Raw genomic sequence first — 27,328 nt, 5'->3', positions numbered from 1 at the left:
CTCGTTATGATTTGGTCATTTCCTGACTCTTCACGGCTTGGCACGCCACATTAGTAAATTCAAGTACGAGCTCCTTATCTGGAAACGCCAGTCGGAGAAGAGGAGTAACTATACTCCTCTTTGACCCTCCCAAGATGTCGACGCCATGTTCAGATCTGCCACTTTCAAGATGGCGTCCTGGAAGTGCGACGCAGGAGATGATCCCCGGAAATTTCGCGTTAGGCGAGGCCAACGGGTAGGTTCTCGCGAGAGGGCACGTCAGTTCCCAGCCAGGCGTCGTGTGAACAGCTGCTGATACCGAAGACCTGTGAGGTGGAACCGGAGCGGTGAGGGGTGGGTTGGACGCCGAGGTGGCAGGACTGGGGGTCGCCGGGGCCCCGGGAGGTTTAGAGCCCGGATTCGGGGACACGGAAGATGTAGCAGGTGGCTTAGGGGGTAGCCTTTGGGGGCTCACGGTTGCCATAACGAAGCTGCCGGAAGTGCGCTAAGGGATTTTTCTTCTTCCCGGGAACTGGCGGGGAAACTGAGGCTGGGGTGGGGCTCCTGTTTGGGGGACGCACTGAGGGCGCCCGTCTTTTCCTGCAAGAGCAGATGTCGGACAGCGAGGACAGCAACTTCTCCGAAGAGGAGGATAGCGAGCGCAGCAGTGACGGCGAGGAGGCCGAGGTGTGTGGCTGGGACATGGTGGGGAGGCATCGCGCCTAGGGACAGGACCAGGGCAGAAAGGCCCCTGTGGGAGCTCCGAGGAGATCGGAACGAGCTCTGGCCTCTGAGAGCTTCCAGGTTGTTGGTAATGATAGAGAAGTAGGCAAGCCTAAGTCAAGAAGAGGAACAGGTGAGGGAGGCCAAGGAAGCCCCAGGTACAGTGAAATAGCAGGTGATGTGTATAAAGGACCTGGCATATAGCGAGCACTCAGTGTTAGCTTTTATTTTGGGGTGTGCTCCTTCATTTTGGAAATATATTTTTAGTTCCTACTGTGTACTGGGCACAGTTCTTTGTCCGGGAACTGCACCAGTAAGCAAAACAGATTTTGGAAGTCTTTGCCTCTGTGGTTGTAAATAAGCATAACTGATAATTATATCTTTTAGTAAGGCAGAGGGCACTCTGGAAAAAAGTAGATAAGTGGTCAGTTTTAACTAAGGTGAGTCTGAGAGGGCAATGTTTGAAAAAAGACATTGTGGAAGGTGAGGGAGAGAGTCGTGCGTGGAAGAAAAGTGTTGCAGTAAGGGGAAGCAGCACGTGCAAAGTTGGGAGCGTGTCTGCATGTTCAGGAAGTAACAAGGAATTGAGTTTGGCCACATCAGAGTGAGAGTAACAGGAGCCAGGTCATATAGGATCTTGAAGGTTCTGGTGAGGAATTTGTCCTGATTGAGGGCGACAGAGTCATGAGAGGTTTTGCAGCAAAGAAGGGGTATGATCTCATGTTTTGAAAGGCTCATTCTGGCTTTGGGTTTATCGAATGTTACTGTTTCAGGAACCAAATAATATTTCCTGGGACTTACCTGATTTTAAATATTCTGCTGTTAACTATTTTCTTCTTTTGTTTATTTCTGATTTATTTGTTGATTAAATACATGTTTGAGTATCTACTACTGTGTTCCAGATTCTTCCTGGTGTTGGAGAGAGTGGAGCAAGGCAAATCTTTGCTTTCACAGAGTTTACAATTAGTAGCATCAGTTAACAAACTAATAAAGAGATGACTTGATGATTGTAGATGTCCCCTTTAACCTTCAGAAACGTAAATCAGTTTGTTAAAATTAGTTGCTAACACTCGTAAGGGCTATTTCATGTAAAAATCATGATTTTCTGCTTTTCTGGGAAAGCGAGAGAAGCTAGCAACCTGAGACCCAGGAGTGTTCTATTGAGCAGCTCTTTGCTCAAGAAGTGTCAGCCTGCTGTAGAATGGGGAATTTTCTCCAATTCTTGGGATACATCAGTTATCATTTATCATCATGCCTACCTTATGGAGGATTTAAGGAAAGATTTCATGTACTTGTGTTCTGGGAAATATCAGGTAGAGAGTACCATGGGTTTCTTTTGAGCTGCCCTACTTACTTTGTTTCTTGACCTCTGTAGGCATTTGATTGTCAATCCTTGTGCCCTCTGGGGGTCCTCAGCTTCCAGTGAAGAGTTGGAGAAATTGAGAAGCCGTGGTGGGGGTGAAGGAAGTGGGAGGATGCTAGGAAGGGCTTTTGCTTCAAGCACTAGCACTGGGTTCTTGTTCTCTCTGACTCATGGCTTCAAGGCACTGCTTGTGGTTAAATCCCGGTGGTAATGAGACCAGGATCCCAGGGTCCTTTTCCTGGCTCGGACATCTGGTTTGCTGTTCCACTTCTCCAACACCACACCAGGCTCTTAATCACCTGCTGGCTTGTCTGCTATCACCAGATGAGGCAGGAGGACAGTGAGAGGCCAGCCAGAGATGGGACTGGATAGGCTTTTTGGACAGCCAGATGTTAGCATGTCCTTGAAGGACCAGGCCCTGTGGAACGAAGAAGGTAGGGATGGCAGATGGTACCCCTGTTGGGGGAATGAGCTGTTTCACCATTCTCAGTCCCAGTAACCTGCTCATTCGTACATTGAACAAGTGTTCCTAGAGTTTCTATCATGTTGGGATCACTGGCTCCCTCATGGAGCTCTCTGTCCTGGGGTGGAGATAGTTTTATAAACAGATGGTTCCTTCAGGGGATCGTGAGGATGGACAGTGTAAGAGCACATTCAAGCCCTAAGATAACACAAAGACAGTAATGGGAGCCCTCTCCTCAGGGATTGGGGAGCCAGGTTTGGAGAGAAGGTTTTGCTGGGACTGAGCCAGCGGAATGATGACAAGGTTCCTTGAAATCAGGCTGTGGTCCTGTTGTGGTTTGAGTTGGTAAAATGTGGGACATTGGGGATTAGTCAGGAATATGTACTAAACAGATCTTTCAGTTGTCTTCTGTCCCATCCCTGGACTGGGTGATGTTGGGGACCCAGCAGTGCCTGAGATAGCCTGGTTCCTGCTCTTAGGGAGCTCACAGTGGTCAAGGCTGTGATGGAGGAAGCTGGAGGATATGCCTGACTTTGCTGGGTGCAGGTGGTAGGCATGACTTCCTGGAAGAGGGGGTATTTTGATTGAAGTAGGAGTGGGAGGCAAAGGAGAGTAGCTTTTTTGCAGAGAACCAGCATGGATGATGGATAGCACCGAGAGAGCATGGTACAAATGGTTCAGTGTGGCTGGGACCTAGCGTTTGGAAAGGGGAGCCCAAAGAGGCAGTATGAAAGGGAGAGGCAGTGGGTAGAGTGTTTCTAGTCTAGGCTGGTAAGAGCTGGTTCTTTACCTGAGGGCAGTGGGGAGCCATGGCCATGTTTGAAGCAGGGGACCCAATGATCTGTTTCATGTTTTAGATCATACTTAGTTTTCCAAGACTACAGGATGCATTCCAGGTCGGGGGTGATGAGAGGTGCTTTTAGATGGGTAAGAACAAGACTTTAAGCCACATTGAATCATCATGAAGTTATTTCCTGTGTAAGTTGTGTGTCCTGTCTTTTGACTGGGTCACAGAGAAAGTTTCACTTTGGTGCTACTGTGTCTTGAACACTTTTCTGAAATTTGCTTGTCTCCCTGTTTGTCAGGAGAAGAGGTGTTTGGCTTAGAGCCTGGGGCCGGCAACAGTATCATGCTAGAACTTAATAATAACATTGTTTTGCTTTTATCTTTATGGTTACTTGTTGCTGTGACAAGCCAACTTTAAAAATATTTTTACTTCTGAAATGTTTCAAAGTATGGAAAAGTTTCTTTGTTAAGTTAAATGAAAACGTGAGTGAATTTAAAGAAAATATTAGATAAATGAGTTGTACTAATGGGAATTTGGCAAAAAGGCCTCAAGTTAGTGAAGAAAAGATTGAAGTTTGGGGAACACTGTTTTGTCTGGATCATTTCCTTTTGTGACTGGTTTGGAAAAAGGGATTAGAGGCGAAGAGGCTGGGGAAGAAGGGGCTAGGTTTTAGAGGGCAGCTTTCTGGCCGAGGCTAGGGCCTGTAGGGATGGGGAGGAAGGGACAGATTGGAGGGACAGTGTTCCAAAAGCAAGAAAGGCCAAGAGTTTGGTGCCTGATGGAAGCTAGAGGGAGCCAGCACAGGTCTGGAGGAAGACACAGATCAGTGTAGGACGTGGTGTGTGTGCAGGACTCAGAGGACATCTGGGGGAGCCATTTGTGGAGGCTGCTGACACATGGGGGCCTCTAGTACTGGAAGTAAGTGTGAACTGGAGACAGATAGGGCATCACCTGCAGAGAAGGAGCTGAGACTGTGGAAGGTAAAGTGGCCCAAGGGGAGAGTGTATGCAGCGAGAAGCGGCGTAGTTCCCTGGCTGAAGCCTGGGGACGGAAGCCAGCACTGGAGAGGTGAGCAGAGGAAGAGGGCCGTGCAGAGGACCAGCCAGAGAAGTTGGAGAAAAGCCAGGGTAATGTGATGTGACGGATGCCAAAGAAAGAGCTTTTCTCTAGGGAGGGAGGATCAGTGGTATGAAATGTTTTGTAGGTAAGGAGTAAAGATTGTTCATGGAATTAGCAACAGGAGGCAGGCAGTGACTTTGGGGAGCAGTGTGGACTGGAACTAGAGATACAGGAATCGTGGTCACAGAGATGTCCACCAGCCAAGGGAGCGGATAAGGGCCTAGGGAGTTGTAGGGTGGAAAGAGACGGGGACCAAGGACCAAACTTCATGGAGCTACATTTACAGGCCAAGTGGAGGCTAGCAAGGAGGTCTGGTGGAGCAGGGGGTCTGGGTTAGCTCCCAGGTATTGGCTGGGTGGATGACAGTGCTGTCACTGAGATAGGATGGCTAGCAGAGAGGTCTGGCCAGGGGGGAAGGGAGTGTATGCAGAGCAAAGGGGGTTATGACTAGCCAGGCAGAGCTGGAGTCCGATTTGGGGGTGGGAGGGGCTTGGTGTCTGGATTTGGGGGTACAGAGCCTTGGTGCCCCAACCCTACCTGACTCTCCAGGTAGAGGAAGAGCGGCGGAGTGTAGCAGGCAGTGAGAAGGAGGAAGAGCCCGAGGAAGAAGAGGAGGAGGAAGAGGAGGAAGAATATGATGAGGAAGAGGAGGAGGAAGATGATGACCGGCCTCCCAAGAAACCCCGGCACGGCGGCTTCATTCTGGACGAGGCTGGTACGTCACAGGGCTGGCCAGTGCTGAGCAAAGGCTGGACTTCCACTTTCACTTCTGTTTCTTGAATGTACCTTTTTTTAGAAAAAATTTTTGTTTTGGTAAATGTCAAACCCACAGTAGTAGGATAGCGTGTGGAACCTCCACATCCCATCAGCTTGCGTCAAGAGTTAACAGCTTGGTACCAGTCTTGTTTTGCTTCTTCCTCCTCACTCCCGCCCACTGGTGGATGATGTCAAAGCAAATCCCAAATATGTAATTTTGCCCCAAAATATTTGTCTCTATATTCCTAAAACATCAGTCCTTTTAAAATACACCGTTGTAATACCGTTATCATCCTTTATTTTTTATTTTATTTTATTTTTTTAAAGATTTTATTTATTTATCTACAGAGATAGAGACAGCCAGCGAGAGAGGGAACACAAGCAGGGGGAGTGGGAGAGGAAGAAGCAGGCTCATAGCAGAGGAGCCTGACGTGGGGCTCGATCCCATAACGTCGGCATCACGCCCTGAGCCAAAGGCAGAGGCTTAACCGCTGTGCCACCCAGGCGCCCCCCATTATCATCCTTTAAAAACCTGAAATCTGTGCTCATCATGAAAAGCACTGATGACCTAGACGTAGGCAGGACAGGGTTGTGGAGGCCGACAGGCCCAGGTGCCCCTTGGCCTGCCTCTGCTCTCTTCTCCATGTGGCCCTGGGTAGAGTCGCTGTCCGTCTCTTGGAGCCCCTTTTCCCCTCTGTTCAGGGGGACAAACAGTCCTTTGTATAACAGCAGGGATATTTTGAGGATTTGGGGGAGCTGAGCATGTAAAGCATGTCAAGTAGATGGCAACCCAAAGTGACGTGCCCGGCCTAGAGCAGGCACACAGGAAAGGAGGTCATCTATTAATGCTCTCTATGTCTATGTCGCACCTACTGTTCTATAAACTGCTTTTTTTTTTTTTTTTTTTACTTTCAACGATCGTGGAGGAGCATATAACAGCATAGATTAAATGAGTTAATTCATGTAAAGAAAGTTTTCTGAACACTTTTGGCACCTCAGTGCTCAATAAAGTTTAGCTGCTGTCATCCTCATCATCATCAACCTGGAAATACCCATTTCCCCCTCCAATGACTACATAGTATTTTTTCCATAATTTGTTTTATTATTCTATTTATTTATTTAATCTTCTCGGACATTGAAGTTTGTGTTTTTCATTATTACAAGTAGCACTGCTGGGAGCACCTTCTGTATTTAGACCATAGACGCAAGTTACTACCTGGACTGGGGGTTCTGAACGTTGTGCTGTGGCTCCTTTGGCAGTCTGCTGAAGTCTGCAGACCCCTTCTTAGAACCATGCTGTGAAATGCTGAGGGGAAAAATAACATAGGATTCCAGAGAGAACAATTATACTGAAACACAGTAGCCAAATATTCACAGAATGTGTGGGTTTCATCCTGAATGCTTTGAAATAACAAGATTTAGTGGAGGGTCTGATAATCTTTTTTTTTTTTTTAAGATTTTATTTATTTATTCGACAGAGATAGAGACAGCCAGCGAGAGAGGGGACACAAGCTGGGGGAGTGGGAGAGGAAGAAGCAGGCTGATAGCGGAGGAGCCTGATATGGGGCTCGATCCCAGAACGCTGGGATCACGCCCTGAGCCGAAGGCAGACGCTTAACAACTGTGCCACCCAGGCGCCCCAAGAATCTAATTTTGAAGTAGCAATGAGTGCAAATGACATTTTGAGATATCTGCAGCTGTAACAGGCTGGGAAAATATCAGAGTTCGCTGCTAACGTTGTGATTTATTTCCATTGTTCATAATTGATGTAAATACGACTTTTCAATTAGTGACAGTAAAAATGTAGTATTTTGTCTGTCGTGGACCCCGAAGATTTTCTACATGGTAAATCCCTATGAGTCAAACTGCTGGGCAAAGGAATACATGTGATTTTAAAGTCTTTCGATGTCTGTGGCCAACTGTTGGCCCCTGGAAAGGTCATACCAGATCCTCCCACCAGCCATGTAAAGGCGAATGCTTGTTCCCCACACCCATGTAAAGGAGAACTACTTGGAATGCCATCCGCCAATTTCTTGGGACCCTCTCCCCTGAGGGTAAACCAGGGAGCAGAGGGCCAGGAGATGCTCGGAACACTCCTGGTCTTCCCCTTAAAGGCTGAGGGAAGAGAGTCCTTTCTTCAAGAAGAGGTCTCAGGTAGCAGAAGGACCCAGATCAAAAGAAGGGATAACATGCTGTGTGACACTGACATGGACTGCTGGAGACAACCACGTGTTGGTGGTGGGAGCATCGTTGGGCACTGCATGTAGGAAGGCTCTGTGGCGGTGCCCACTGATGTTTAACAGTCAGGGACCCTTTGATCCAGCAGTTCTTTTTTTTTTTTTTTTTAAAGATTTTATTTATTCGACAGAGATAGAGACAGCCAGCGAGAGAGGGAACACAAGCAGGGGGAGTGGGAGAGGAAGAAGCAGGCTCACAGAGGAGGAGCCTGACGCGGGGCTCGATCCCACAACACCGGGATCACGCCCTGAGCTGAAGGCAGACACTCAACCGCTGTGCCACCCAGGCGCCCCCCAGCAGTTCTTTTTTAGGAGCTCACCCGACAATTAAACTTGCACAGGCACATGAAGACACGAGGCCAAAGATGGTTGCGGCAGTCCTCTTTGCAGTTGTAAATGTCTGGTGTCTGGTGACCTAAATGTCCGTTGATGGGAAGGGCCTGGTAAAATGAGTTGTGGGGCAGATTGCCAGATAGCAAATGAGGCGTGTGCTCCTATGTGCTCCTACAGAGGCACCTGAGGCTCGTAGGATTGCTTAGAGAAAGAGGAAGGTACGGAACAGTGTGTTACAAAGTTGCGATGGGGCAGGGGGTGGTGGAGGGTTTAGATGCGTTTCCTCTATATGCACAGGTGATCTCTAGGCAAGACACTGGCCATGGAGGTGCCTCTGGGGAAGGGGACTGAGCTAGCGGGGGCTAGAAACTGGAGGGAGACTTCCCTGCACACATACATCCTCTGAACGCTTTGAATTGTTTCATCAGGTACGGGTATCACTGTTCAGTTTTTAGTATAATATTCGCTACATATGGAAGAGCACAAGTAATTTAGTGAAGAAATTCGGAGCGTGAACCCTGGAGCTAGCCTGTGTCTCCGGGACCAGCTGAGTCTTTGGGTCCCGTGTCTGGGCCTCAGAGCCCTTACTGTCAAATCGGAACAGTGCTGGTACTGGAGGACGCTATGCAGAATCTGTGGCAAGTGCTCACACCAGAGCAGAGCACACGGGACACTCTCAGTGAGAGTTAGTGTTACAGACCTGAGGGAATGTCAACAAAACCCACAGACTGTGAATTGCATCTTTAAAAAAACCATATACTGGTGTTGATAGTTTGGAGGGAGCTTTTGTGTTTGCTTATTTAGATCTGATTTTTTTTTTTAGTTTATTATTATTTTTTTTAGTAATCTCTACACCCAACATGGGGCTTGAACTCTTCATCCCAACATCAAGAGTTGCACGCTCTGCTGACTAAGCCAGCCTGGTGTCCCTGATCCGATTTTTTCAATGGACTTGTGGACAGGGTTGGGGGAGGGGTGGCTTTTAGAGCCTGGTGGAGGTGGGGCTGCACGGGAGACCCGATCCCGTGGCTTGAAGCAGCTTCGCAGCTTCGGGCGAGAGCCTCACCTGTGCGGGCCTCTCTGTCCTGACCCGCAAGGTGGATGGTTGTCATGCCTGCCTCCCAGTGATGTCTTCCTGCAGCCACTGTCTTGAGGTCACCTTTGCTGCAGCTGCCTCCCTGACTGCTTGGCTTTCGTGTTGCAGATGTGGACGATGAGTATGAGGACGAGGACCAGTGGGAGGACGGAGCAGAGGACATTCTAGAGAAAGGTGTGTGGGGGCCCCACCTCTGTAAGACCGCTTTGGGGTGTGACCAAGAGGGTCTTGAGAGCCCATCCCCCACCCATGCCCTGCCCCCCCCCAACCCTCCTCACCTCGCTTCTTTCTGTCGTTGCCAGAGAGACCAGCTCTGTACCCTTTTCCTTTTAGGCCCATGAGTTGGGGGACGGGGGCTTTGGGTGGTGGGCGTGGTGGGAAGAAGACTCTGGGATCCCAGGGCCCCAGTGAATCCCTTCTGGGAGTTGTTGGGGGGGGGTGGGCTCTGTCCCAAGATACCCCCCACTTCCTGGGCCAGTGCCCCCACTTCCCTGTTATTTTCCGTTTTGTGCGCCTCATACATTTCGGCTTCTCCCCCAACCACCTGGTGCCTGGCCTTTACTTTTGATTTTCAACCTTCCTGTGTCCCTCCCTTCCCCTTCCCCCAACCCATTGGTTGATTTCGCTGCTATAATTTGGCTCATACTTTGTCTGCCCTCGCCCACCACCACCACCACCACCACCACCACCTCCTCTTCCTCCAAGTAGAAGAGATCGAAGGTAAGAATCTGAAAACTGTGATTCCCCGACCCTCCTCCCATATCCTGACATCTCCTTCCTGCCCACGGCACCCTCCCTCCACCCCTGGCCCCTTCTGGCCCTGGGGGCTCTGACTCATAGAGGGTCCAGAATCAGGGACTTCTGAGGTCAGGTCTCCAGCCGTTGGCCTGGGAAAGTGTGTGTGTTTATGTGTGCGTGTGAGCATTGTGGGCGACAGGGATGGAGTTCAGGGAATACTTAGCGGCTGTGAGATGGGGAATGGCTGGAAGTCCCCACCTGTTGGTCCCTGTCCCCCAAGTCGTCTTCGTGAGAAGCAGGATTGCTGAGCAGGACAGAATAGAGGGTGAGGGTTGGGGGTTCCTCAGTGAGGTGTCTCTTGCCCCAGGGCCCAACTCCGGCCCTCTTAGCCCCCATCACTTTCTCCAGGCCCCTGCCTTTCACCTCCCCTTACTCACCCCACCTGCCCATTTTTCTGCAGCCTCCAATATCGATAATGTTGTCCTGGATGAAGACCGTTCTGGGGCTCGCCGCCTACAAAACCTCTGGAGGTAAGTAGGGAGGCGAAAGGGTGAGACTGGCTCTCGGAGATTTGGGGGCAGCTCGGCCCACCCTTCTCTCCACAGCCTTTCATTCATGTTTACTTTCCCCCTTCACACCCCAGGGACCAGCGAGAGGAAGAACTGGGCGAGTATTACATGAAGAAATATGCCAAGTCGTCTGTGGGAGAGACGTAAGGGCATGGGATTGGAGCAGGTGGTCGCTTTTTGGGAGGGGTCTGGGCTCTGACTGAGCATCATCACCCCCCTTCCCAACTGCTGTCCTCTCTCCAGGGTGTATGGAGGATCCGATGAGCTCTCGGATGACATCACCCAGCAGCAGCTGCTCCCAGGAGTCAAGTAAGGGGAGGGTGGCATGGGCACACTGAGATGGGGGGATTCTTGTATTGGGGTGATGAGTGTACGCAGACACAGAGTGGTCGACGGTGGGCACTAGTGGCAAGTTGGCATTCGACCTCTTCCTCCTCCTTATGGATGGAAGGATGGAGAAGGAGAGTTGGTGGAGGGAGGAGAGGAAGGATGGGTGTGGTGATCTGAAGGGCTTCCTTTTCCTGTCCTGTCTAGGGATCCAAATCTGTGGACTGTCAAATGTAAGGTGTGTACTCTGGGAGGCAGGGGAATGCGGGAGGTGGCCTTGTTAGGGAGAGCTTGCCATCTTTCTGTCCTGGGTCTTCTTGGCCTGTCAGTCTCTCAGTCCTGTCTCTGCCTCTTCATCCCCCACCTCCCGGCTCCCCTTGCCCCCCTCTCCTCCCCTCATTTACTCACTGTCTCCCACCCCTGTCTGTCTTGCCGCCCATCCTTCTTGCTCGGTACCTCTTCATCTTCTTGCTCCTCTCTCTCTCTAGTCTGTTTTATCTTTCTTTCCTGATGACTCTGTCTGCCTTGCTGCTGTCTTCTGCCCCCTTTCCTATGTCTGTTCTTCATGTCTTCATCTCTCTGAAGGCGCTCTCTCTCCTTCCAGATTGGGGAGGAACGGGCCACAGCCATTTCCTTGATGCGCAAGTTCATTGCCTACCAGTTCACAGACACGGTAAGTCGGGTAGGCAGGCAGCTTGGAAAAGAGAGAGTGAGCCCAAGGGGACGGACAGTATAGGTCCAAGGGTATTAGGTGCCCGTTACGTGAGCTGCTATAGCTAGAACGATCCCTCCCTGGATTGAAGGGCTCTTCAGTGCCTGACAGAGGTGCCGTCTTCACTGTCTTTGCATTCCTGGCAGGGATCACCAGCGCCTGTAGCCCTCCAGAAGTCAGCCGTCTTAGCTTCCTGAGCCTTTTCCGAGTCAGTTCTGCTCATTCACCAGCCGTGCTGGGCAGCTGTCACCCTTTCACTGTTTGGGAGTAGTCCTAGGATAGAACAGTGTGGCTGACTGTGTCGGGGACAGGCCTGTCAGGGGGAGAATTCTTTCCTTCTCTCTTTCATACAGTCATCACATATCCGCTGAACCCCTGCTCTGGGCAGGTCTCTGACTGGAAGGGGTAAGGATACATGGTGACCATGCCAGAGCCGGTCCCGCCCCTTCGGGGCTTACTCACAGCACACAAAAATGAAGATGTTGCAATGAGTTCCTGGGTCTGTCTTCAGGCTGTTGGAGCTTGAATCTGCCCCTGCTGCATCTTAGCCTTGTGACCTTGATCAAGCCCCTTCCCCTTTGTGGGCGTCCTGCTTGCCCCGCAGCATCATTAGGATTAAATAGCTTTGGACATGTCCAGCTTTCAGCCAGGACTTGTCCTGCAGCTTGTGTTCAATAAACATAGTTATTGTCGGAGGCATAATTGTCAGTTTGGGAACGGGCAAATCCTACAAAGGGTATACTCAGAATTCACGAAACGTGGAGCTACCACTAACCCTGTGCTGGCTGGTGATTTGCTTTCTGAATATGATCCGTGTTAGGCTGAGTGCATTGCTTTTACCTGCTGAAGCAGTGGATGTCGGTCAGTGGGGCCAAGTGGATGGTTGCAGGATTTATGCAGGTGGTGTGAAGTGTGCTCAAACCTCAGTCATGTGTCCTGGGCAAAGTTCTAGTGACCATTTGAGTTACGACTGATTATTGCTTTTTCTTTTGATGACTAAAGTCGTATATGTGTATTGTAGAAGGCCAAGTCTCCCTCCCCGAGTTCCAGTTTTCAGAAGGAATTACTATTGGTTGTGTGTCTTTCCAGGTCATCTTCTCTGCAAGTCAAAAAATGTCTGTTTTTGTTGTTTTGTTTTTTTTAAACAAAATGGTATTACATGGTATATGTATTATTCAGCAGTGAGCCTTTTGCCAATGCCTTAATCATCTTCTCATGACCAGTAAATATAAGGCAGTTTCCATTTTCCACTATCACAAGCAATGCTGAAACAATTTAGTTGTTTCTTTTTTTTTTAAAGATTTTATTTATTTATTTGACACAGAGAGAGGCAGAGAGAGAGGGAACACAAGCAGGGGGAGTGGGAGAGAGAAGCAGGCTTCCCGCTGCACAGGGAGCCCAATGCAGGGTTCGATCCCAGAACACTGGGATCATGACCTGAGCCAAAGGCAGATGCTTAAAGACTGAGCCACCCAGGCGCCCCATAGTTGTTTCTTTTTTAATTGAGATATAATTTTCATACTGTAAAATTCAGGGTCATAGTGTCTGATCTTTCTTATATGTTGGCTGAATCCAGTTCTATTTTATTAAAGATACTTGCTTCAGCGTTCATAAGAGATACCAGTTTGTAGTTTCTTAACAATGCCTGTTTCTGGTATCAGGTTAATGTTAGATTCATAGGATGAGATGGGAAATGTTACTTCCAATGAAAAGAGTTTGTGAAGAGGGGCGCCTTTGTGGCTCAGTAGGTTAAGCGTCTGCCTTCAACTCAGGTCATGATCCCGGGGTCCTGGGGTTGAGCCCCACATTGGGCTCCTGCTCAGTGAAGAGCCTGCTTCTGCCCCCACAGATCGTGTTCACGCACATGTGTGCTCTCACTTGCTCTCTTTCGCTCATGTCCACTTGCTCTCTATCTCAAATAAGTAAAATCCTTAAAAAATTAAAAAAATAAAATGTTGGGTAGAATCCATCATTGAAGTTGTCTTAGTCTTGGCTGTGTGTGTGTGTGTGTGTGTGTGTAAATTTTTTCTGTTACTAATTCAGTATCGTTACTTCTTATAGGTCTATTCAGATTTTCTCTTTCTTTCTGAATCAGTTTTGGTAATGTATGTCTTTCTATGGGAAACATTTGTTTCATTGAGGTTATCCAGTTTGTTGGTGTGCAGTGGTTCATACTATTGCTTCATAATCTTGTCAGTTTGGTGGTAGTGTCCTTTCTTCCATTCCTGATTTTAGGAATTGGAGTCTTGAGTGATGTGGGTCTCTTGTCTCTTTCTTTCCTTTTTTTTTTTTTTTTTTTTTAAAGATTTTATTTATTTATTCGACAGAGATAGAGACAGCCAGAGAGAGAGGGAACACAAGCAGGGGTAGTGGGAGAGGAAGAAGCAGGCTCATAGCTGAAGAGCCTGATGTGGGGCTCGATCCCAGAACGCCGGGATCACGCCCTGAGCCGAAGGCAGACGCTTAACCGCTGTGCCACCCAGGCGCCCCTCTTTTCTCTTTCTTGATCAACCTGGCTGAAAGGCTGTCAGGCTTGTTAGTCTTTTCAAAGAACCAGCTTTTGGTTTTGATGGACTTCTCTATTTTTCTATTTCCTCTTTTATTTATTTCCACTCTGATCTTTGTTATTTCTTTCCTTCTGCTTGCTTGGGGTTTAGTTTTCTTTACCTTTTTTAGTTTCTTTCTTTTTTTTTTTAAGAGGTGGGGAGGGGCAGAGGGAGAACGAGAGAGAATCCCAAGCAGGCTCCACGCCCAGCACAGAGCCCGACATGGGGCTTGATCCCACAACCCTGAGATTGTGACCTGAGTGGAAATCAAGAGTCGGATGCTTAACAGACTGAGGCACCCAGGCGCCCCTCCTTTTTTTAGTTTCTTAAACGTGGAAGGTTAAGTTATTTTTCTTTTTTACAGTTCTAAATTTACCTCTAAGCACAGCTCTTTCACATCCTGTAAGGTTTAGTGTTTTTGTTTTCATTCATCTCAAAATATTTTCTAATTTCCCTTGTAATTCTTATGGGTTTTTTGTTTTAAAATATTTCATTTTTAAGTCATCTCTGCACCCAGTGTGGGACTTGAACCCAGAACCCCGAGATTAAGAGTCTCACGCTCCACGCACTGAGCCAGCCCTGCACCCTGTAATTCTTACTTTTATTTATTTTTTCCCTAAGATTTTATTTACTTATTTGACACAGAGAGAGAAAGCACAGGCAGGGGGAGTAGCAGACAGAGGGAGAGGGAGAAGCAGGCTCCCTGACTGAGCCACCCAGGCACCCCTAATTCTTACTTTTAATTCATTGGTTACTTAGGAATATATTTTCACATAGTTGTGAATTTTCTAAATCTGTTACTGATTTCTAATTCCACTCCCATGTGGTTGGAGAATATATCTCATATGATTTCAATTCTTTTACATTTGTTGAGACTTAACTTAATGGCCTAACATATGGTTTATCCTGGAGAGTGTTAAATGTGCCCTAAGGGTATGGATTCTGGTGGTGTTCGACAGAGTTCTGTCTATAGATGCGTGTGAGGTCTAGTCGGTTTATAGAATTGCTCAAGTGCTCTGTTCCCTTGTTGATCTTCTGTCTAGTCCTATTTTCGAAAGTAGCGTATTGCCCCCAGTTATTATTGGTGAACTGTCAGTTTCTCCTTTTATTTCTGTTGCTTTTTGCCTTGTGTCTTTTGAGGTTCTGTTGTTAGGTTCATATGTATTTGTACTTCTTGTATCTTCTTGAATGATTGAACCGTTTATCAGTATAAGACGTCCTTGTTTGTCTCCGGTAGCTTTTGTCTTAAAGTGTGTTCTGTTTGCCTTTAGAGTAGTCCTTCCAGTTCTCTTCGGTCCAGTTTATACATAGCATCTGCTGTCTGTCTTTCTCTTTTCTTTTCTCTTTTCTTTTCTTTTCTTTTCTTTTCTTTTCTTTTCTTTTCTTTTCTTTTCTTTTCTTCGTGCTTGCAGGGGGTGGGGAGGGGCAGAGAGAGAGAGAGAATCTCATGCAGGCTTCACACCCAGCACAGAGTCGAACATGGGGCTTGATCTCGTGTCCCTGAGATCATGATCTGAGCTGAAATCAAGAGTCAGACGCGTAAGGGACTGAGCCCCCCAGGCACCCTATGTTTGTTACCTTTGTGTGTCACTATATAGAGATTCGTTAGTTTATAAGTGCTACGTTGTATTTCGTGGAGTGGTTCTGCCATAGTTTAACAAATCCCTCTTGGGGACATTTACAAATGTCCAGTCTTGTTTGTTTGCTGTAATCAGTCACTCTGCTGCAGACATCCTTGTGTCCAGGTCATAGTGTGAACGTTTCTGTGGGATAAATCCCTGAAGAGCGAGCACTGTGGTGGCAGCTGTCACTGTTTGGTGCACGCATGTCTCACTGTCTCCTGCCGCGGGCTCGGTCCTGCAGCCCCTGCAGATTAAGTCAGTGGTGGCGCCGGAGCATGTGAAGGGCTACATCTACGTGGAGGCCTACAAGCAGACGCATGTGAAGCAGGCCATCGAGGGTGTGGGCAACCTGCGGCTTGGCTACTGGAACCAGCAGATGGTGCCCATCAAGGAGATGACAGATGTGCTCAAAGTCGTGAAGGAGGTGGCCAACCTGAAGCCAAAATCCTGGGTCCGCCTGAAGAGGGGCATCTATAAGGACGACATTGCCCAGGTGATAGGGCTGGGGGTGGGGCAGGGTAGCTGAGGGGCCAGGGCTTGCGGTTACATTCCTGCTCCCCTGTTCAGTCCCCTCCCTTTTCCTTGAAATGGATGACCGTCTTCTGTGTGTGTTCAAAGCACGATGAGTAAGATCTGAAGGAGGTGAGGGAGGGAGCCTTGTGGGGTATTTGGGCAAGAGTGTCGTGGCAGTAGGAACAGCACGTATAGGGCCGCCCTGGCTGAAGCAGAAGGTGCGAGCGGCGGGAGATGGGCTCAGGGAGGGGACTGCGCCTGTGGCCATCATAGGGCTTTGGCTTCTACTAGAGGTAGAGGGACACAGCGGGACTTGGACTTTAATAGGATTACTCTGGTAGCTTCATTGAGAATAGACTCTTGGTTCTCACGTTCTCAGGCAGGGGCAATATTGCCTGCAGGGGACCTTTCTCGGTTGTGTCAGCTGAGGAGGGAGTTGCTGTAGCATCTAGTGTTAGAAGCCAGGGTTGCTGCTAACGTCCTACAGTGTAGGGGACAGCCCCCCACAACAAAGAATTACCTGGCTGTCAAACCCTGGGCTGGACTGGATTGGGCCACAGGAGGACAGAGACCAGTGAGGAGACCACTGCCCATAGTCCTGGTGGCAGGTGATGGGACAGGCCCAGGGTTGCAGTAGGGAGGAGGGGGAAGAGGTCAGAGTTTCTGAAGGCAGAGCTGACAGGAGTTGCTCGCCCCTGGGAGATGGACGGAAGAGGAAGAGGGAGTCCAGAACGACTCCCAGGCTGTGTCAGAGCAGAAGGAATGATGGAGTGGGAGACAACTGGGCGAGGAGCAGGCTTGGGGGCCACCAGGGGGTTCGTTGTGGCTGTACTCGGTTTGAGGGGCCTTTCAGACATCCGAGTAGAGGTGTCAAGCAGCCGGTGGGTGTTGTGCTTCAGAGTTGAGGGGAGACAGGTTAGAATGTGGGGTGTGATTTCTTCACCGTCACCCCCTGTCCTGCCCTTCCTGTGTCTAGGGTCGGGGCGGGAAGGCCAGGGCCCTCCTTACCACACCCCTCTCCTCAGGTGGATTATGTGGAGCCCAGCCAAAACACCATCTCCTTGAAGATGATCCCCCGCATTGACTACGACCGCATCAAGGCCCGCATGAGCTTGGTACCGGGGGACGCCCTGCGGCTCACGGGTGGGGAGGATGCGTCTGATCCTTGCCGGTGGCCGAGCCCTCCTCCTTCTCCCTTCCCACCCACGCCCCCTTGCCTCCACAGAAAGACTGGTTTGCCAAAAGGAAGAAGTTTAAGCGGCCTCCGCAGAGGCTGTTCGACGCCGAGAAAATCAGGTGAGTGTCCTTGGGGCCTGGCTTGGCAGGTCCTCTGAGCTGTGATGCAGAGTGTGCCTCCGCAGGCCCCCTGCAGGAATGGGCCCCCTGACCCATTTTACTTTGGGAATGGTCAGCTTGGCGACATTGCCTCAGCCAAGTTATCGAACATCCCTGGGCCTCTGGCTCCTCTGCCATAACCATCAACAGTGATGCCCCTGCCTCCTGGGATTGTCGTGAGAATCAGATGAATTAATGCGCATGTGTACCCAGAAATAGCACGTGGCCCCAGTATCATGTACTGAAGTGGGATCTCTCGGCACGTCAGGCTTTGTGAGGTCTCTTTCCCTGACCTCCTGATGCCTGGACAGAGGACATGGAGCTACAGAGCCCTTCCCCATCGGGGTGTGTCCCTCGCCCTCCCCAGCTGGAGAGAGCTTTGGAGCAGCCCAGTGACCCCAGTGTTCCAGGGCTGTGAGAGGGCTCCTGATGGGGAGGGCAGGAGGGGAGGAGATGGAGGAACGAGGACCTGGTCCTATTCTGGAACCCTTTGTGAGCCACCAGATGGATTGTCATTCCTTTAAAGGAGGATCGTAGAATGCCTTTTGACGTGTACCCCAGGACTTGAATAATACTTCTTATGCTCAAATTGGACCCACTCCCCCTCCCCGCCCCCCGCTGTCCACCTGACTGGACCTCCTTTTGCTGAGTGCCCTGACCCGGCCCACAGAGCTCGCTCGGGCCTCCACCAAACTCAGCACGCCAACAAGAAGAGGATTGAGCACGTGGCAGGAGGAGCTCGGCCTGCTCCCCCACACTTCCTTTCTGGGAGTGGGGGAGGCTTTCCCTCCTCGCTCTTTAAGCGGGGGCCGGAACTGAGTGTCCCCCACCCCACGTACAGGGCCAGGAGAGTTAGGGCACAGGCTTGGGAGTCCCATCTCCCGAATTCGAATCTGGACTCAGACCACCCTAGCTGTGAGGTGTGCCCTGTGCGAGCCTCACTCCCTCATTTCCCTGGGAAATGTGGCTCATGTGAGTGATGTCAGAGGCTTTAGGGAGGAGTCTGTGAGGTGCGTGGCCAGGCCTGGCGCAGGCTGAGTGCTCCATGCGTGTTACCCGTTGGCGCGGTCCAATACTGTGTCCCGCTAGTCTTCACCGAGGGCCTCCGCTGTGCAAGCTGCTGCTCTAGGGGAAATAGCAGTGAATGGAAAACATTAGACGTCCGCCCTTCGGGAGCTGCCATTCTGGTTAGGGAGATGCACCAAACAGTAGCTCATGAGAGAGTCAGGTGCACTGTGCTGAGCAGTCAAGCAGGGAGAGTGGGCAGTGGGGTGCAGGGAGCAGCCTTGGGGCTTGTGACAGGTCACTCAGCGAGGAGGGCATGCGATGGGAGGGGATGGGGCAGCCACCCTGGGATCCTCTTCCCCCTCCGCCAGCAGAGGAGCTTGAGGGTCAGCAAGATTCTCTTCTTTTTTTTAAAGATTTTATTTATTTATTTGACACAGAGACAGCCAGTGAGAGAGAGACAAACAGGGGGAGTGGGAGAGGAAGAAGCAGGCACCCAGCAGAGAAGCCTGATGTGGGGCTCGATCCCAGAATGCCAGGATCACGCCCTGAGCTGAAGGCAGACGCTTAACGACTGAGCCACCCAGGCGCCCCAGCAAGATTCTCTTCTTAATTCCCCTCTTAATCTTCTCTCTCCCACAAAATCCCAGGTCTCTGGGCGGCGATGTTGCCTCTGATGGTGACTTCCTCATCTTCGAGGGGAACCGTTACAGCCGGAAGGGCTTTCTGTTCAAGAGCTTTGCCATGTCTGCTGTGGTGAGGGTCCCGGAGCGTGTCTTGCTTACCATGTGGGGGAGCAGGGAGGCCTGGCTTTCTCTCCCTCCTTCAGTCCAGGCCCCAGAGCAGTGGGTGGTCTGGGTCTGTCCTGGGTAATCTTCCAAGTCAGGAGTGTAGGAGCATCCCTAGGGAAATAAATCTCACCATCTCTGTATCCTGCTCAGCTGGGCTGTGACACTGACCTTTGTCTACTTCCTCCTCTTCCCCTTGTCTCTTGGGGTCCAGATCACGGAGGGTGTGAAGCCCACACTGTCTGAACTGGAGAAGTTTGAGGACCAGCCGGAGGGCATTGACCTTGAGGTGGTGACTGAGAGCACAGGTATTTGGCCCCTTCGGTAACTCAGGCCAAGGAGGAGGGGCGGCTCATGGCGGGCAGCCCCGAGTCAGCCGTGCATCTGTCCCTGCAGGGAAGGAGCGGGAGCACAACTTCCAGCCCGGGGACAATGTGGAGGTGTGTGAGGGAGAGCTCATCAATCTGCAGGGCAAGATCCTCAGCGTGGACGGCAACAAGATCACCATCATGCCCAAGCACGAGGACCTCAAGGTGGGTGCCAGACCGCCCATACGTAAGTATGTAATAGGTATGTAATCGTGGCGTAAGCTAAGGTGGCTGCCTGGTTTGAGTTTGGTTTAAGGGCGCGTATGTCTGTGTCTGTGTGTCTGTGTGTCCGTCTGAGGGTTTGTCCAGGCTAGCATGGTGTGTCTGGGGTGAGGCTTTTTCCGGCTAGGCCTGAGGAAGTATCTAGTCTCTGTCCTATGTTTTGGGGACAGGCTTTCTGTGTGTGGAGTAAAGGGGTGTCCAGGCTGATATCCCGAGTCTGAGGTGAGCTGTCTCTGGGGCAGTCTGAGGGTGGGCCAGGCGGCCTTCAGGAGTCTGTGGTCGGGTGCTGTGAGCTTGGTGTGGGTCTTGGCAAGGTCTTTTCTGAGAATGTGAGTGGCTTCTGGAGAGGGGGAGGCAGGCGGGATGTGGTAGCTTCCCTTCCCTGGCTCAGCATCCCCACACCCGATCCCTAGGACATGCTAGAGTTCCCGGCCCAGGAACTTCGGAAATACTTTAAAATGGGGGACCACGTGAAGGTGATTGCTGGCCGATTTGAGGGTGACACAGGCCTCATTGTGCGAGTGGAGGAGAACTTTGTCATCCTCTTCTCTGACCTCACCATGCATGAGGTAGGTGGGGAGGGAGGAGTGGCATGGAATGTGCCAGGATGAGACCCAGACTGAGGAGCCGCTTGGACCCTGCTTCACCCCTTTCCCATGTCCCGCAGCTGAAGGTGCTCCCCCGGGACCTGCAGCTCTGCTCAGAGACGGCATCGGGCGTGGATGTGGGGGGCCAGCACGAGTGGGGGGAGCTGGTGCAGCTGGACCCCCAGACCGTGGGTGTCATCGTGCGACTGGAGCGGGAGACCTTCCAGGTGTGTGTGTTGCACTCAGTGGCGGGGCTTCCTTGTAGGTTCTTCCTCTCCCTCGAACTCCTCATCGTGGGAGGTGGTGGAGCCTGGTGGCCAAGAGTGCAGACTGCTCTAGGCGGCGGATCCGGCTCTGTCAGCCGGGGTTGACTGTGTGCTGTTGGGCAAGTGGCACGTCATTTACCTTCTCCATGCGTGTTTCATAGCCTGTAAAATGGAGATCATGGTAGCATGTACTTCATTTATTGTGACTGAGGCCCTGAGATCAAACATGTAAACGCAGGTGCTTACTCAAGGGCTGGGGGCTGCAGGTGCCCTCCTCCCCTCCATCTATATCCTGTGGACGTGGGAGTCAGGGCCTAATGCTTAGGACCCTGGACTCTGGATTCTTATCACTCTCTTGTTCCATGCTGTGTGACCTGGATCTAGTGACATGCCCTCTCTGGGCCTGAGATTCCCCCCTGTGTAAAATGGGAATCATGACAGCAAGTTTTGAGGCCTCAGTGAAATCTCGTGCGAAGAATTTGTAGGGGGCCTGGCACACAGTGATGGGTAAACATGTTAACATCTACTCCTCCACCCATTTCTCAGGTCCCTGATGCTCAGTCGGGATGGATTCTCCTCCTGAAAGGTGTTTTGGAATGATTGGGAACATTTTTGTTTGACCCAGTGCCTGGGCAGGGGTGCCCTAAGACTGCCAGGGGATCTAGACTTCTGCAGAGCTTGGAACAGTCTCCCACAAGGAAGGATCATCCCACCTTAGGGAAGCCCTACTCCACGTCACCCCTTTCTACTCTCATGGCTCAACATCCCCCTCCTCGGTCCGTAGGTGCTGAACATGTATGGGAAGGTGGTGACCGTCAGGCACCAGGCTGTGACCCGGAAGAAGGACAACCGCTTTGCCGTGGCCCTGGACTCGGAACAGAATAACATCCATGTGAAGGACATCGTCAAAGTCATTGATGGCCCCCACTCAGTGAGTATAAGCTCCTGCCCTTCGGCCCCGCCTGCAACTGCTGGGGTGGGGCCCGGCCCCAAGAGTGACCATCCTTTCCCCATCCAGGGCCGGGAGGGCGAAATTCGCCATCTCTTCCGCAGCTTCGCCTTCCTGCACTGCAAGAAACTGGTGGAGAACGGGGGCATGTTTGTGTGCAAGACCCGCCACCTGGTCCTGGCAGGGGGCTCCAAGGTGAGGCGGGTGCAGTGGCACCCTGGCTCTTGGGTTCCTGGCCTTCCCTGGTGCCAGCAGTGATGAGAATGGGCTTGTGGGGGATGAGGAGGGCACAAGTCAGGCTCTGGTCCTTGGCAGAGTTTACTGGGATTCCAAGCTTTTTATCAAATCGTTCATCCGTTTGGGTTTTTTTTTTTGAGCACCTGTCAGGTGCCTGACACTGGAGATACAACAGTGACTAAGACAAATGTCTCTCCCCTTCTAGAGCTGCTAGCCCGGAGACGAACAGATCAATAAATACAGACGTTGTACAGCGTGAGGCGATGACAGGAGTAGAACAGGATAGGGAGAGAGAATCATGGGGGGCTGCTGCTTTAGCTGGAGAAGGTTCAGGAAAGGCCTCCTTGAGGTGACACCTGAGCAGACACCTGAACGGAGGGACCCAGAGCTGTGTGACTGTCCCTGGGGAGCAGCAGATGCAGATGAGGTGCGATGTGTGGGAAAGCTGTACAGAACCAGGTATCAGAAAGGAAATCAGGCCCTGGCTTTGGGGAGATGGGACCAGGAGCTGGTCCTCAGGGCCCTGTGCATGGGGTGAGGAATTCTCCTGACTTGCAGTCTTTATATCACCAGGGCCAGAAAGTCCTGGCCAGGGGAGGACCGGGCCTCTTGATTGACAGGCGTATGGTGGCATAGAGGCAGCAGTTTCCCCAAAGGGAAATGGAGGCATCGTCATTAGGAGGAGGCAGAGATGGCCGCCAAGCCAGTTCAAGCAGGAACTGTTCCCAAATGGAGGCAGGCAGTGGCATGGGGGCCGGGAGCCTGTCCCCCAGGCCCCTGCCTGCTGGTTCACTTCTCATCCCTTCCCTAGCCCCGAGATGTGACCAACTTCACAGTGGGTGGCTTTGCCCCTATGAGCCCCCGGATCAGCAGTCCCATGCACCCCAGCGCTGGAGGTGAGGGGGAGTTGGGCAGGGATGTGTCTCGGGGCTAGGGGTGGGTTTTTCAGCCCACACTCTCTGGGTTTCTGCTCCGCTGGCCTGGCCATGGTGGAGTTCACAGCTCACAGAGACTAGGACCCTCCCCCACCACGGCCCCCAGTGGCGGGCCAGGGTAGTCACAGCGGTGCCGGGGCTGTGATGGGGGGCCCCCGGAGGGAACTCCTTAAACCGGAGGGTGTGCATTGGAGGAGTCAAGCGGGTGGAGAGGCACCTTGAGGGCGGTCTGTGGACGCAGCATGTGAGGGGAGGACATGGCCTTGGCGCCTGGTGACGTTCTCTTTCCTCCCCAGGTCAGCGCGGTGGCTTTGGCAGCCCCGGCGGAGGCGGAGGCATGAGCAGGGGCCGGGGGCGGAGAGACAACGAGCTCATCGGCCAGACTGTGCGCATCTCCCAAGGGCCCTACAAAGGTGACCTTGAGGGCCGTGTTGGAGGCCTGGGAAGGGGCATGGTGGAGCCCCCCCCCCCAGCTTGACCCCCGTCTCCTCAACAGGCTACATCGGTGTGGTGAAGGACGCCACCGAGTCCACGGCCCGTGTGGAGCTGCACTCCACCTGCCAGACCATCTCTGTGGACCGTCAGCGGCTCACGACGGTGTACGGGCCGGGGCAGGGCAGGGCCAGGAGGGGGGTTGTTAGGTGAGAGGGCCCTACTCACCCCACTAGTTTTCTGTGTCCGCAGGGGCTCACGGCGCCCGGGAGGCATGACCTCAACCTACGGGCGGACGCCCATGTACGGCTCCCAGACGCCCATGTATGGCTCTGGCTCCCGCACACCCATGTATGGCTCTCAGACCCCTCTCCAGGATGGTGAGCGTGCCCCGGGCCCAGGAGGAGGGATGACATGGCGGGGCCTGGAGACGGGGCAGAGCGAACAAACATCTCTCCCACTGTCCCATTTCAGGCAGCCGCACCCCGCATTACGGTTCACAGACACCCCTGCATGACGGCAGCCGCACTCCTGCTCAGAGTGGGGCCTGGGACCCCAACAATCCCAACACGCCATCCCGGTGAGGATCAAGGGTGGGGGGCAGGGTTCCCTGAGCCCGTGTGTGTGAGTGGTTATGCTGGGTGTCTGCGGGATGGAGGGGTCTCTGTGGCCCTCCCTGAATTCTCTGCTCCCAGCCCCGGGCTGCTCATGTGCGAAGGGGTGGGTGGGCCTGGGGCTGGCAATGGGATAGTCTCCAGTCCCCCCCAGAGTAGCATGCTGTGGTGAAGACCTGGGCTGGGAGACAGATTTGTGTGCTCTAGGTCACGTGACCAGCTGTGTGACCTTGGGCAGGCAGCCTTGTCTGCCTCCCAGTCTCCTCAGCTGTGAAATGGAGGCCCTGGATGGGGCTTTTGTGAGGTGTTCAGTGCCCTGTTGGAAGCATTTGCTACAATCGTTGCGATTACCACAGTCATTCTCAACAGACCTCTCTCCAACAGGGCGGAGGAAGAATACGAGTATGCCTTCGACGACGAGCCCACCCCGTCCCCACAGGCCTATGGGGGCACCCCCAATCCCCAAACACCTGGCTATCCCGACCCCTCATCCCCACAGGTCAACCCTCAGTATAACCCACAGACGCCAGGGACGCCAGCCATGTGAGTCCAGTGGGGCTAACCCAAATCAAACCTCTCCCAGACCCTCTCCGCTGCCATTACCTTATTCTCTTCAGCTCCATCCCCAGCAAATGCCCCCTTCTGTCTTTGACTCTCCAGGTACAACACAGACCAGTTCTCCCCCTATGCCGCCCCCTCCCCTCAAGGCTCCTACCAGCCCAGCCCCAGCCCACAGAGCTACCACCAGGTGGCGCCAAGCCCAGCAGGCTACCAGAACACCCACTCTCCAGCCAGCTACCACCCTACACCCTCACCCATGGCCTATCAGGTATCGGTGAGCTTCCTGCCCTTAAGGGTGATGGCCTAGGGGGCACCAGGGTGGCCATTCCGTTAAGCGTCTGACTCTTGGTTTTGGCTCAGGTCGGGATCTCAGGGTCTTGAGATTGAGCTGTGTGTCGGGCTCGGAGCTCAGCGAGAAGTCTGCTAAAGCTTCTCTCTCCCTCTCCCTCTGACCCTCCCTGGACTCGCACGCTCACTCTCTCTTGCTCTTTCTCTCTCTAAAATAAGCAAATCTTTAAAAAAAAAAAAAAGGGGGGGGACCAGGATGGGCCTTGGGTCTATGGGGACAGCCAAGCTAGAGGACCTATTTCCAAAACGCTGTCCCCTTTTCACCCCCAGGCCAGCCCAAGCCCAAGCCCTGTTGGCTACAGTCCGATGACGCCTGGAGCCCCCTCCCCTGGTGGCTACAACCCACACACACCAGGCTCAGGCATTGAGCAGAACTCCAGCGACTGGGTAACCACTGACATCCAGGTGAAGGTGCGGGACACCTACCTGGATACGCAGGTGGTGGGGCAGACAGGAGTCATCCGCAGTGTCACAGTAAGTGGGGCCCAGGTTGGTTGGTGGGCAGGTATCCTCTCCTTTGGGGTCCCCAATCTCTGTGGCTACTGGGTTTTTCTTTTTTACCACCTAACCACGTTTTCCAGTACCCGTTGATAGCTGGAATAGCAGGTGTGGAAGGGCTGGCCTGCAGGCCCCACAGGGCAGGGGTTTCTCCCTGTTGCGTGCATGGCTGGTGCCCTCTCGGCCTGGAACAGTGACTGGCACCCAGGAGCTAGATTACACTTTAACATAGTCCTCTGAGACCAGTCCTCTGGACTGAGCGCTCCTCTCTGTCTGGCTTCAGTTTAGTGCCAGGCACCCCTACCCCTAGCGCTCCCCCCTGCTCCAGGATCACTGGCCTTTCCATTCCTCACCGTCACCAAATTTCCTGCAGCCTCGGGGCCTTTGCTCATCACTTTCCTTTGTCTAGGACTCTCTTCCTTCCATCATTTTTCTAGTAAACTGCTACTCGTCCTTCAGGGAAGCCTTTGAGCTATCTCAGATCTGTCTCTTAGAAGTCTGTGTAATTTTTTCCATGTTACCTACCTGCTGCCTAAAAGCTTAAAGCTTACTTAGGGGGTGATTCTTTGGTTACTAAGCCTGTATTTCATTTCTAAGTAGCTGTAGTTTCTAGATGAGGAACCAACAGTGTGTTGGCCTTCCAGTAAATATTACTTGAATTAATTAAACACCAGAGACCAAGACAGCTCCAGGCCCTGCCCTTAACATAGCTCCCATTCTAGTTGGGGAGGCAGACATGTCCCCAAAGAGGGAGAGCCTGAGTGACCAGAGCTGGGATACAGGAAGCCCCGAGAGCAAGGGAAGCTATGGGAACCTAGAGGAGGCACCCTTACTCAACTTTGGAGGGGTTCGGGAGGTGCTTCCTGGAGAAGGAGGCGTCTGCACTGAGACTTGATGGACGAATAGGAGTAAGCCAAGAGAAATGACTGGGGAGGGGGTTAAATGTGTTCCAGAAAGAGGGGACTTGGAAAGGCCTAGAGGTGAGGGAAAACCTGGCACATCTGGGGAGTTGGAGTGTATTCATTATGGCTGGAACATAGAAAGCCTAGGGGGAAGGTGAGTGACAAGGCCAGAGAAGTGACTGGGCCAGGTCCTGTGGCAGCCTGGAGACCTTGGACTGTGTCCTGAGGAATCTAAGCAGGCAGGGCAGTGGTGGGATCGGGCCTGTGGTTTATTAATTCACCTTATTTCTCTAGCAGGGATGGATTTGATGGGTGAGACTGGGGGCTCAGAGCCCAGGGGGAGGTCAGGCTGCCTTATAAGGCTGTGAGGAAAAGAGTAGGGAGGGAGGTGGCAGAGACCCTCAGAAGGCCAAATGAACACACCTCAGAGCTAGAGGTTATCGGTGAAAGAGCTGACTAACATGAGGTCGGAGCTCCAGCCAGGGACTAGGAACTGTGAGGATATCCCTAAGACACAGGCGGGCCCAGGAGGGGAAAGATGAGGCCCACTCGGGACATGAAGAGTCGGGTGCCTGAGAAGCAGTCTCTTTGGGCCCAAGTTTGCTTCATTTTGGTGCTTCCCATGATCTGGGATCAGCCCACACACACTACAGGCCCAGGAACCAGGCCCAACTTTTGGCCTTTGCTGCCCTTGTGTCACCTTGGGAAAGCGACTCGTTCGAATGAGTCCTGAGCCCACGGCCCCCGAGTGTGGGCAGCAGTCCTACGCTGGAAACAGGCCAGACTGACCAGGCTGTCCCTACCCACAGGGAGGCATGTGCTCCGTATACCTAAAGGACAGTGAGAAGGTGGTCAGCATCTCCAGTGAGCACCTGGAGCCCATCACCCCCACCAAGAACAACAAGGTAAGGGAGGCCAGGGGGACGTGGGGGCCTTGGGCTGCTGACACGGACCCTGACCCCGTGTCCCCCCTCCCAGGTGAAGGTGATCCTGGGTGAGGATCGGGAAGCCACGGGGGTCCTATTGAGCATCGATGGGGAGGACGGCATCGTCCGCATGGACCTTGATGAGCAGCTCAAGATCCTCAACCTCCGCTTCCTGGGGAAGCTTCTAGAGGCCTGAGGAACACAGGGCGGGCGGACTTCCGCAGATACCTGGCAGATGTAGAGTGTCCTTCCTTCCCAGGCCCTTGGCTCCGACACAGGGCCTGAGGCCTGGACCAGGGCTAATCTGGTTGTTCAGGATTTCCTTTATTTTCCTTTCTGGGTTCCTGTCTCCCTCACTGATGTTCATGGGAATCAGAATAGAGTCTGGGGGAGGGTCCCCACCTTCTGTACCCTCCCTTCCCCAGCTTGCTTTTGTGTTATGGTCTTTCAATAAAAAGCTGTTTGGTCAAAA

The 27,328-nt window shown here is 52.3% G+C and overlaps 1 protein-coding gene across 4 annotated transcripts; it reads left to right on the top strand.

Annotated features, from left to right (window-relative positions):
- The first annotated feature begins 182 nt into the window (after positions 1–182).
- On the top strand, positions 183–27,328 carry SUPT5H (SPT5 homolog, DSIF elongation factor subunit). 4 transcript variants are annotated; one of them, XM_002927380.4, is made up of 30 exons: positions 183–333; positions 592–666; positions 4,984–5,149; positions 8,965–9,030; positions 9,565–9,576; positions 10,055–10,124; positions 10,238–10,306; positions 10,407–10,472; positions 10,698–10,728; positions 11,095–11,163; positions 15,612–15,863; positions 16,909–16,998; positions 17,109–17,179; positions 18,874–18,979; positions 19,226–19,319; positions 19,408–19,544; positions 20,015–20,170; positions 20,269–20,415; positions 21,239–21,385; positions 21,473–21,598; positions 22,452–22,536; positions 22,872–22,988; positions 23,072–23,174; positions 23,260–23,387; positions 23,482–23,587; positions 24,006–24,164; positions 24,282–24,450; positions 24,801–25,004; positions 26,740–26,835; positions 26,909–27,328. In XM_002927380.4, exons 2-30 carry the CDS (start codon positions 592–594, stop codon positions 27,050–27,052), a joined length of 3,261 nt encoding a protein of 1,086 aa, XP_002927426.1. In that variant the 5' UTR covers positions 183–333; the 3' UTR covers positions 27,053–27,328. The 4 variants fall into 4 exon arrangements, with proteins under 4 accessions (XP_002927426.1, XP_019663627.1, XP_011233235.1 ...); XM_011234933.3 differs by having other exon boundaries at positions 185–326; XM_019808067.2 differs by having other exon boundaries at positions 257–312.

The sequence above is a fragment of the Ailuropoda melanoleuca genome, chromosome 12, assembly GCF_002007445.2.
Source record: "Ailuropoda melanoleuca isolate Jingjing chromosome 12, ASM200744v2, whole genome shotgun sequence".
Lineage (NCBI taxonomy): Eukaryota > Metazoa > Chordata > Mammalia > Carnivora > Ursidae > Ailuropoda > Ailuropoda melanoleuca.
The sequence above is the reverse complement of the archived record's forward strand: the minus strand, read 5'-3'. Positions and strand labels throughout refer to the sequence as shown.

What these genes read in the sequence shown, in the direction of transcription:
- SUPT5H (XM_002927380.4), top strand. Translation starts at nt 592, where the DNA reads ATGTCGGACAGCGAGGACAGCAACTTCTCCGAAGAGGAGGATAGCGAG. An exon ending in CCAAGCACGAGGACCTCAAG is followed by an intron (nt 19,545 to 20,014) that starts GTGGGTGCCAGA and finishes CCCGATCCCTAG; the next exon opens with GACATGCTAGAGTTCCCGGC. An exon ending in GAGTCATCCGCAGTGTCACA is followed by an intron (nt 25,005 to 26,739) that starts GTAAGTGGGGCC and finishes CCCTACCCACAG; the next exon opens with GGAGGCATGTGCTCCGTATA.